Consider the following 12,126-nt stretch of genomic DNA (forward strand, 5'->3'; position numbering starts at 1 on the left):
CTGTAGAAAACTTTTCCAGAGGTGAGGAGCTGGCCCACTGCACAACCCTTCACTAGGAGGATCAGATGATTTATTCTCAAAGTTTTCTTCCCTTAGCCTTTGATAACCCAACTCTAAATTATACAGCAGCAATGCTAGCTTTTGTCCATCCTGAGTATTTTATTTCCCCAATATCTGTGGTTGGAGGGTACTCAGCAATAATGCCTACAGCAGGATTGTGGATTATCTTGCACATTGTTTAAACTATACCTTTGTTCAATTTTGGGTAACTGGCATAAAAAATGTAAAAGTATGGGGATCCTTTTGAATGAAGAGCAGATATTCATCTTGTACTTCACATATAAGCAAACTGTAGTAGCAGATGATGAAGATGATTATATGATTCATAAGAAAGATGAGTATGGGGCTGCTGGTCTAAAGATGAATATGTGTAAGTGTGAGCATTTGGTTGTTGGAACAAAACAGGATAACTCCAAAGAGGAAGAATGGAGAGAAAATTTCTGGTATGGAAAAAGTTAAGTATTTGGGGTATGGTTTAATAATTTTGAAAACATTCATTCATAGTGTTCTGCCATTAGGACAGGTTCTGTGCTGCTTTTTTTTGGGGGGGGGAGGGCAAAAAATGCTTACACGTTATCATCACCTAGGTCAAAATAATAACAAGAGGTTCCTTCTCTTATATGAATATGAAACTATTAGTAAAATAGGGTTAAAACTACAATGAAAGCCTAGATGGTAATAATAGGAATAAAATTGTTATAGTAAAAGAAACTCAACAGTTAGGGAAATAATAAAATAACATCAAAATTTATGACAGGTTAAATGTTATTAAGTATATTAATTCTACTTAGGAGTAACAATATCTGGTCTAGTACATTCTTGTCATTTCCTAAGATGCGCTGTATGTCCCTCAGCAATTTAAATTTGCGATGCAAGGCTGCATAGCATATGCAGTTCACAAGGATCTGGTTCACACTTAAAGAGTAGTCACATCGGACGCACAGTTGTGCACTCTCCGTCGGCATCTGGTATCCATGAGTACCACTGGTATGTCTTAATCGCAATTGGCACAGGACTACTTCCTCTTGGCAAATCTTTCTGCATAAAGAGTCCCACAGCAACAATGTATCTTTGATGTGTCGGAGTTTATTGTCCGCCATAATGGTCCAGTTACCTTGCCTTCTTCTAATTATATGTTTAGTGGATTTAATAAAATCAGTAACTGTAACTAGGGTGGTGAAAGACCATTGGTTACATACATCTTTAGCAGCAGAATCCACTTGTTCGTTACCCAGGATTCCTACATGGATAGGAATCCAGCAGAAATTCACCTATGTGTTGTGATGATTTAATTCAGCGATTGTATTATGTATTTTGGTGACAATAAGATGTCTGAAATATAAATCCATTAAAGCTATTATGAATCACTTCATAAAAGGATGTGATGATATTTTGATTTAATGATATTCAAGAACATTTTGATGGTCAACACTGTGGACACTGTAATACTAGGTAGATCAAACACATAAATTCTGTCATTTACAACAAAAGTGCATTCAACGGTATCTTCTGCTTTGACCCATTTGTGTAAAATGCTACATTTGCGTTTGTCTCTGATAGAAAATGGTAAAATGTTATCTGAAATATGAGAGGAGTTGTTAATCTTTTATTATATATGGTGAGATCATAATTAAAATTAATGGGGTTGAGACTCCATAGAAGATATGTACAGGGATAGGTTGGGAAAATTGGTGGGTTAAAATGTAAAAGGTACGTTAAATGCCAGGTATGGACACTCATTGGTGCTGAGTGAGAGTGAGTGGTGCTGAGACTGTATTACATGGATGGTTTTCATACCGTTGGAAATAAGAATTTGCAAGGACTGCTTTAAGAACCATGAAATTTGGTTGTCCTTTAAGATGTGTAGAGTAAGATGCTAGCAGCTGGTCCTGCTTGTCTCAAAGTGATGGCTCACTGCAATCAACAAGCATGCTTGTGACAGGGCTTGATCTAAACACACAAGTGGCAAGACGAAGAAAAGAGTGGTGTACAGCACCTAGCATCATAACCATGGTATGATGCACTGAAGAGTAGACAATACAATGATAATCTAAACGGGATCAGATTAAAGAACAATAAAAATGTAACATACATAATCTGCTTCCCACTTGGTGTTGCTAAGAACTCATAGCATATCTAGAAATTTTAAACATTTTGCCTTTAACTGTTTAATGTGTTTGGCCCATGTTAGACGACTGTCGAAAAGTAAACCTAGAAATTTAATGTCAGGAGAGATAGCAATTGGCTCTCCATTGAGCAGGATTTATGGAGTGAATTGGCCTCATAGACAAGAAAAGACTACACATTTTGTTTTCTATGATAAGAACCAGTGACTTTGGAGCACGTTTCGAGGCAAGATATAGTATTCTGTAGTAGTCTCTCAGCTGTGGTTGTTGAATGAGTCGTGGTATATACATAGCAAAATCAACGACAGAGAACATGAAACAGGTGGTTTCACACGTCTAATAATATTGTTGATGGCTATAGTAAACTTCTTTCTTTCTGCGTATTTTCCCTTTTTCATAATCCCATCCATCATTTGAAATCTTATCCTTCCTTCCATTAACCAAGCCTTCTATCGCATTCACTAATAAACACCTTCTTCTCATATAATGTCCTAGTCAGTTCCTTTTCCTATATTCAATCACATTTAGAATTTTCCTGTTTTCTCCAATTCTCCCTAATATTTCATTAGTTACATGGTTTTGCCATCTGACATTTATTTATTTCATTCTGCACCACACCCACATCTCAAAAGCCTCAATTAATTTTCTTTCTGTTTTTCTTATCGTCCATGTTTCAGCTCCAAAGAGCATTATGTTCTAACTAAAACATTTCATTAATCTGTTCCTTAATGTTATATTTAACTTTTCACTCAGCACTCTTCCCTTCCAATTAAATGCATGCTTACTTCTTGATATTTTTGTTTTAATTTCTACTGTGCGATTCAGGTAATCAGTTATAAAGCTCCCTAGGTACTGAAATTTCTTTACCTGCTCCAAAACTTCATTTCCTAACTTAATTTCAATCCTCTCCTCTTTTCCACCTAATACCATACATTTTGTCTTCTTTTTGTTTATCCTCATATCCTGACTTTTGCAAGCTTCATTTAAGTCTTCAAGCATTTCATTTAGTTTACTTGGGCTCTTCACCAGTACAACCATGTCATCAGCAAAACGTATACATTCTATTTTTCTTTCTCTGATCTTTATTCCTCTTTTCCAATTCAGACAGAATTAATAATTTATTCCAGATATTGACTAAAAATTGTTGGTGACATGCAGCATTCTGCTTCACTTCCCATCAAATCCCTATTCTTCCTGTCATTTCGTCTCCTACCCTCACTTTTATTCTCTGGTTATAGTACAGCTCTTTTATAAGGCACCTTTCTTTCCAGTCAACTCCCTTCTTTTCCAAAATTAGCAGTAATTTATCCCATCTAACTTTGTCAAATGCCTTTTCTAGGATGACAAATTCAACATATACTCTCCACCTCCTTTCCGTGCATCTCTCATCTATTACTCTTAGCAGCCCTATAGTATCCCTTGTTCCAAAATCTCTTCTAAACCAATAGTGTTCTTCCTCAATACTGTCATCCAATTCTTTTTATATCCTCTGACTTAGAACCCTAATAATACCTTAGCATGTGATATTAGGCTAATTCTTCTATGCTCTTCACATTTCTTTGTATTTTATTCTTTTCATATGTAGACATATCTTGTCTACAACATAAACAAGGCAATGGTGGCAGGAGATTTGAACCTTCGATGGAAGCTGGGTGCAGAGAGGCAGCAGCAGATGTAGAAAGAAGAAAAAATGTATTGTTTGAAGACATGACACCAATCAAAATTCCATCACTCATTTACTGCTGCAAGCTAATCCGCCTATGTTCATCAGTTATTCACATTAAGATATTTTAAATAGAATAGTAATAATATTTTGCTAATACATCCAAAACAGCTATAATAACTTTATTAGCAACAGAATGTAAAATGTCAATGTACAGTGAAAAAGATTTTGATACAAAATTCTTTTGGCTTGATTTAAGTCAAAAACCTTCTATTTTTTCCTTTTTCTTTTTAATGTACAGAGTGATTCAAAGAAACGGGAAATTTTGAAAGTTGTGTTGGTAGCCGTGGGCGATTGGTACCACTTGATAAGTGGCGCCAGCCTCTCTAACCTAACCTGCCATTTAGTTCTCATGGATCCTTGGAGTGGTGCGCAACATGCATCTGTTATCAAAGCGTTTTACAAAAACAATGACAGTGTGGAGGGAGCGCGTAGAGAATTTCGCCGTCATTTTAATCTGGGACGGCACGACCGTGTTCCATCAGCACATGAATATCTAATTTTGAGGAAACTGGTTCGGCAATGAATAAGAAACCTCCAGGCCGTGAGCGAACCGTCCGTACACCACAGAATGTTCAAGCTTTACAAGATGCTTTCACATGAAGTCTACATCGGTCAATCCGTTGTCTCTCAGCATCTTTACAATTGCATAGTTCAAGTGTTCGAAGAATGTTAGCGAAGAACTTGAAATTCCATCCATACAAGTTGCAGATCGTCCAGGAACTGAAACCGAACGATGCAGTTGTGCGAGCACAATTCTGTAATGTAATGCTTCAGAAGATAAATGATAACGAAGAGTTTGTTCACGAACTGTGGATGTCAGACGAAGCGCATTTCCACCTCAGTGGATTTGTTAACAAGCAAAATTTCAGATACTGGGCACAAGAAAATCCTACACCAGCGTCCGTTGCACAGCCAGAATGTGACCGTGTGGTGTGCTATGTCATTTTACGGTGTTGTAGGGCCTTATTTTTTTGAGGATGACAACGGTCTTGCGATTACAGTGACGTCGGCTCGTTACGTAGCCATGCTTGAAACCTTTGTTGTGGAAGAACAAAAGAGATTTCCACCAATCTTAACACAGCCTGGTTTCAACAAGACGTCACATACTGCACGAATATCGATGGCAGCTGTACGCCGATTGTTTGGACAACGTGTCATTTCACAAAATGGTGACATTAGATGGCCTCCCAGATCGCCTGATCTCTCAGCTTGCGATTACTTTTTGTGGGGTCACCTTAAAAGCAAAGTGTTCCACAGTAGACCTGCTACAACGGAAGAACTGAAGGCAGAAAAGCAATTGCGGAAATTCCAGTTGAGATGTTACATCAAACCATGAACAATTTAACGAAGAGACTTCGTGAGTGTTTACATAGAAGAGGAGGTCACCTGCAAGATGTCATCTTTAAAAAATAAACTAAAATGGCATCATTTGTACAATTACACGAAATAAAATTCATTTTCTAAAAAAATGTTTTTCATTAACGTTATTTAATTTTTAAAATTTCCCGTTTCTTTGAATCACTCTGTATATTAGTGAACTACAGTCAAACACCTACAATTAATATAAATTATACAATCATTAAATATAACAAAAATTCGTACTATAATCTCCCACAAACATAGGTTTACATGGTGAGTTTAATCATGAAAAAGTAAAAAATACAAGTTGTGTTAAGTATTTATTGCATTTAAGATGTCTAAATTTACTGATGACTGATAAAAAATTTCAATAAACTAGTTTAGAATATAAAATATTCTGAAATTAAATTTTCAACACAGGATTTTTTTTTTTGATTGTTCACCAAAGACAAGAAGTACATCATTTTCAAAGAAAAAGTATTAGTTTTTTTGGGGTTTTTTTTAGATTATAATTAGCATGATTTTATCAAATATATTTCTTTTAAATGATGACATCATGTTTTATTTAGTGTGTAAATTCCTTACATAAAAAAAAACAAAACAATAATAGTATTTTGTAAATATTATTAATCACAAAAATAATTTAAAATCTATTGCTCATTTTAATAACTTGTTTCTTAGCAGTAGAAGAAAAAGATGAGAGGGTTTGTAATAACATTACAAGGTCAACAACATCCTTTTTACCTCTCCTCCAAACTATTTCATCATACTATAACATTACTAGCTTCCAGGTTTTTATTACAGCTTGTAAGATTTTATTGTTACCTCAAATTAAGGTAATCAGACAATTTAGAGAAAAAGATTATAATTAAGACATTTTTGAGGATAATTCCAAGATGTGAATTACATGTCATTTAAATTTGAAAACTAAAATTTATATCCAGTTTTCATTTTTAATCAAAAAAATTTAGCATAAAATATAACCTGCACATATAAAATATTAGATAAGCAAAAATACAGTAGTTAAAAATTGTAACTTTATGTTAACAATTTACTATTAATACATAAACTTTTCAATAATCCAAACTTTGGATCACTTAAAATGTAATTCGGTTAAATTATAAAAATTTGTGCAAAGAAATTGGAAAAGTAAATTATTACATATTAGAAAGAGGATCTCATTGGAAAGATTTAAGTAGAATACTGCTAATTCAATTTCCATATGAAATTGGCTAAGTGCAAATAAAAAAAAATTATGAATACTTTTGAATATTGGAAAACTATTTGCTGAAATTTGAGATAAATATCTTCAACAATGATATCAATCACTTATAATAAAATTTTTATAAATTGAGATATTGTGCAGATACTTAAAATAGACATAATAACCCATATAAACAAAATCACATTTCATTGACAATAAATTTTCTTCATACTTAGATATTTTTTAATAGTAAATTTTATTTTATATAAATGACTTTTTGTGACTATTTTATGATTTTTTTTTACAAAATTTTGATATATTTATTTTTTAACTTTTTTGTTTACATATAACTAACTTTCAAAGTTATGTACATCAGTAAAAATAAGAAATGTTAAATATTAAATACTAAGTAATAAAATTTATTATACAAATTTATTAAAAGAAAAAAATTATAAAAAAAAATTCTATTCACAAACCACAAAACAACAAGATTGTCTTCAAATCTTCAATTAAATTAATTTCTAATATGTTGGTTACTAGGTACAATTTTAATTCAGCAATAATATATATATATATATACATATATAAATGTTTGTGTATTGTTTTTTAATACATGATCAGTTTATTATACAAAATTTAATTCCTTCATGACAAGCTTCCTTTTCAAAGACAAAGTGGATTGGATACTGTAAGATTTCTTTATGGATGTTAATGTAATTATGAAAAGGTTCTCTTCAAAGATTTTCAAGCTTAACCTAAAACCAAAAGTATTTCCATAATATATAATAAAACAAGCATCAGAATTCAACAGTTTTTAAATAGATATCTACTTAAGAGGATTATATATTTTGAACAGAAATTAATTAAAATGATTCTTTTTTGATAAGGATTGCTGTTTACAACATTTTCCCTGAAAATAATCCTCTATTTCAAATACTGGTAAAAGAAAGCATGATAAACTATTTTAACAACTGGAAAACTGGTTACTGGACATAAAAATTTCAGAGCAAAACATGCTTTAGATTACTTAACATACCTGATTAATGTGTTGGTTCCAATTTAAATTTTTATCCCGATTAATACCGAGAAACTTAGTTATATTGCACAGTTTGATAACACAATCATCATTCTTTATTCCAAAATTTGTTTTAACTGAGGAGCTATCAAATTAAATTAAATTATTTATTTTCATAACTACATCCAGAATATTCTTTTTTGACCAGCAATTTTATTTAGCTTGTCATTTTATTGTGTGTTTTTCAAAAAGTAGTCATTAAGGCTGCTAGTTTATATGGCACATTAGAGAGTAATAACATGATGAAAATGTTCATACAAAAAAGCTACAAACCTTTTATAAAAAGATCCACCTAATAAATCTTTTCCTATACTCAGTATTAAATCTCGTAAATAAGAGTAAAACAGCCAGTATTCTGATAGTACCACTAATTGTAAAATTTAGCATTTATTGTACTTGTAAAATAATATTAATATGATCAAAAGCTTTACTACAATCTAAAATGATGAGTTTATAAATTGCATATGAAGCAGTTGTAGTTTTGTAGAAACCATGTTAGAAGGAAGAAAAGTGGTTCTATTATCAAAATATCTTAACAATCTAAATTTTTCAGAAATTTTAGAGGACTTCATGAGAAGAACTTGGATAAAAGCATTTGAATCAGTAGTTTCCTTATTAAATAAAGCTTTACAACAATGTATGGTAAAAGACTGGGATAAACTCAAGAATTTGTGGGTTCATTATTATACATACCAGTTTTGAATACCTGGTGTGTACTATTGAATGCATAAGGATTGGAACAATAACAAACTTCAAACTGTGCTTTTAATTATTTTTGAAAGAATGTTATCCTACCCCATTGAGTTGTTATTATGATTATTCACTAAATTACTTCACAAACTTTATTCACATTAATAAATGAAACTAATAGTAAAAATTACTTTCACTTGTTTGAACCTAATAATATGAATCAAGGTTGTTAATTTAACTACAGTAACTACATATTTACATTTTATTGGTCTTTTCATGTTTAGGGGAGAATTTGTCAAATTTTCAAGTAATAACGATTAAATTCTGAAACAAATAATCCGAGGTTTTAAATAATTTTGTCATCTCTCATTCTGAAGAAATTGTATCACTTTTCTTTTCTGTTTATGTCAATAGAATTACTTATAGCATATGACTGATTCTGATATTTAATAATATACTTATTGTAATATAAAATAATATATTTCTGTGTAAAGTTTTGCCACCGACAGCCAATTTTTCACAAAATTATTTAAAAGATAATCCCATTTTTAAGACTACAGTGCAATAGATTAATAGGAGCCATTGCAGAAATACCAGAGGGATAATATTCCCTTAATAAAAATGTGTAACAAAATTATTTAAAAAGTAAAAGTTATTTATTACTAAATGGCTCACTTAAAATAATTGGAAGTTTTTTAGAGGCCTTTTTAAATCAATTGTGGCTCATTTTTCAGTGTCTGGTAAGGTCATTGTTAATGACACTCATCTTAACAGTAATAAAAAGTACTCTATTAAAAGAGGAGTCGATAATTACCTCCTAAAGGCTTTTTAAAGGAAAAGTTCCACTTATTTGAAAGTGAGTCATTTAATTTTAAATAATTTTAAAGTGTTATCATGCTTCAGTGTGCTTATCAACAAACTTTACATTGCATCGAGTATACATGTTAGCAAGCGATGTAGTAAGTTTTAAAATAAATAATATTTTTAAAAAATAATGCAAATTAATAGGCAAACAGCTCTCTCTCTCTCTCTCTCTCTCTCTCTTTCTTCTCATAAATATACATAGAAGAATGTTCCAAAATTTCTTTCTAATTCATAAACCTTATTTTTTACTACCAGATTTCTTAACAAGAAGCTTATGCAATGCTTTCATTGTTATTTTATTTTGTAAATAACAAAAAAAATCTGTCTTCTGGTCTTTTATATCAGCTTTTTTTATATTTAAATTATCATTGTCTTTGATTTGTCATGTTACTTTTATTCTGTTCTTATTAATTTTCAAATATGAATCCTCTCCTAGTGATAAAAGTGAACTATTTTTCAGGTTTTTTAATATATTCTGTAAAAAAATCAGAAACGCTAAAAAATTCTATCAAAAACTTTCTCCAGTATTATAAAATTTTGCTAACAATTTACAGATTTTCACTTTTTATGAGATAATTTATCAGAAATAATTATTTTATGAATAGTAACCACACTTTTAGGTATTTAGGTAATATTTATTTTTGTAAAATTTTAACTTTTAAGTTAGTTAAATATTAATTACTTAACTAAAATACTGATAAGGAAAAAATAAACAAATATTGTTACTCAGTAAATTTTTTATTTAATGATATAAATAAATATAATAGATAATAATAGTCATTCATATTAAGTATATTGTATTATAAATCACTATTTTTTTTTCAGATTACATACATGATCAGTTAAATTCCTACATAAACGGATCAAAATTTGCTCAACTAGAAGGTAAACAAATGATTGCATAATATTATGAAATACTGTTAATTTTACCATCTGTCATAAAGTACAGTAAGTGACGTAGGTGCATTAATGTACTAACTGATTAAAAGAATCAGCTGTTAATTTAAATAATTCTTAATAATAATTAAGAATTATTAAATTTAAATTAAATTCAAATTTTTTTTTTAGAATTGTTTATTTACTTAACTTTTTCTTTAATAATTCTTAAATATTTAACTATTACTTGATGAAATCTAATACACAATTATTTAAAAATTGAATTTTATAATTAATTTGTAATAAAAATCATAATTCACATTAAATGCCAAGCAAAAAAATTAAGAATTTCATATCAATATAGAATGCACAAAATACTTGAATTTTTAACTTATTCATAACAAAGATGTGTTGAAAATTCTTTTGTTCAGTTTCAGTTCAGTAAGTATTACATTAGTAAAGCATGACATTTTAAAGAAAATAAGTGTTCCTCAATTTTTCCATTTGGTATTATTCTATTTATGAATAATTCATATTTTGTTTCCAAAAAGTATAAAAATTGTTTAAGTTAAGTTTGGGCCTAAATGTGATCTTCAGAGAAATTTCATTTTTACAGGAAACATAACATTATTTTTTACCAAACTGAGATTTTATGAAACTGTTATAAATAATTTGCAAAATGTATCTTTTCAGTAGTTCATTTTAGGTTATTTCTGATTATTAAAGCTAATAAAGAATAACAACATCAGAAATATTAAATGGACTTTTCTGAACCAAACGCAGACTATTTCCAGTCATTCCTTAGAAAGTTGAAGACCAAGATATTCAAAAATGGTGTGTCTCCAACTGAAGGAAAGATCTTTGGATCTTTTTTTTAAGCAATTTTTATATTCCCTGCAAGTTTGATCAAAGAAGTGTGCAATATAAATTTGAGACATCTAGCCTGAATAGCCTTGACATTTTATTTTTTGTTCTGGAATGGTTTTTAACCTTACAATGCACAATTTAAAAAAAAATCATAAAGGACCAGAATTTTGTAAAATTTAATGGAAAAATAATTTTAAAAATCTGAGTGAAATTTTACTCACCAATTTTTTTGTTTTTTGATGTGATTCCAAATGGAGTCATCATGCGGCCAGTGGAAAATTATTCGGTACATAATACATTGATATACCACACACTAAATGAATTCTATAGAAATGAAAATCTATTTTTTTTTTTATTTTGTAAGTAATATGAAATTTTGCATAAAAGGAAAAATAAAATCTCACTTTTGATTAATCACAAATTAATAAGACTATTTTTAAAAATACCACAAACCTAAAACTGAAAAAAGGTTATTTCTTTAGAATATAGCCTATATTCACTTGATAAAAAAAACAAAATTCTTTGCCAGATATTTTTACTAAATTATACATGTACAGTTTATTTATAAAAAAAAAAAAACAAATCATTTTAAAAAAACAGAAATAATATGTCATAAGTCATTCCATGTCAAGTGGACCAGGGGTCCTCAGTCGACCATCTCCAAACTTCATCAAATTTTGCATGGACATTTGATGTGGTCTTAAATGCCATTTTACCAAATTGTTAACTCTATATCTGTTATTGCTGATTTTTTGTGATCACTTGAAAAAAGGGTACGTACTGGTAGTTCGCACATACATGCAAAAAATTATAATTGCGTGTAACATCCTCAATTTCAAAGGAAATGGAGGCTTATTTCAGGAGATATTCTTCAAATTAGTAATAACAGAGTACAATAAAGTATTGCAGTGTTACAGAACACAGTAGCTTCAAAATAACATAAAACTATCTAAAGTAGTCAGAATAATTTTAGTACAATACTTTTAATTCCACTTCAACTTAAATTGTTTTTTTTTAATTGTAGAGTAGATGTATTCTGGATACATATAATGTTGTCCTGATGATGTCATTGGTGATGCTTCAAGTGCAGCAAAAATGTGCTGTTCTGGAATCCAGCAAGTGTCCTTTCTAGGGGTCAATGATAAGAACGAGCTGCACCAGGAGGGTACATAAAACTAATGAGAGCATCATGTTCTTCAAAAGATATATCACATACATTTCCAATCAACCAAGAACTATCATACATGCAAGCCACAAATTGGCCTGGTTGCATGCTGGT

General features: G+C 30.2%; 2 protein-coding genes across 3 annotated transcripts in view; one reads left to right on the top strand and one right to left on the bottom strand.

The window, feature by feature from the left end:
- LOC142319989 (uncharacterized) overlaps window positions 1–12,126 on the bottom strand; it is a 187,796-nt gene that overhangs the window by 139,905 nt on the left and 35,765 nt on the right. The gene's annotated exons all lie outside the window — the stretch shown is intronic.
- Window positions 1–12,126, top strand: part of grnd (grindelwald) — a 59,930-nt gene that overhangs the window by 32,024 nt on the left and 15,780 nt on the right. For both annotated transcript variants that reach the window (XM_075356563.1, XM_075356564.1), the window contains exon 3: window positions 9,930–9,989. In XM_075356563.1, coding sequence (XP_075212678.1) covers window positions 9,930–9,989 — 60 coding nt within the window. The remainder of the gene's footprint in view (window positions 1–9,929; window positions 9,990–12,126) is intronic.

This window comes from Lycorma delicatula, chromosome 2 (assembly GCF_047948215.1).
Source record: "Lycorma delicatula isolate Av1 chromosome 2, ASM4794821v1, whole genome shotgun sequence".
In the NCBI taxonomy this organism is placed as follows: domain Eukaryota; kingdom Metazoa; phylum Arthropoda; class Insecta; order Hemiptera; family Fulgoridae; genus Lycorma; species Lycorma delicatula.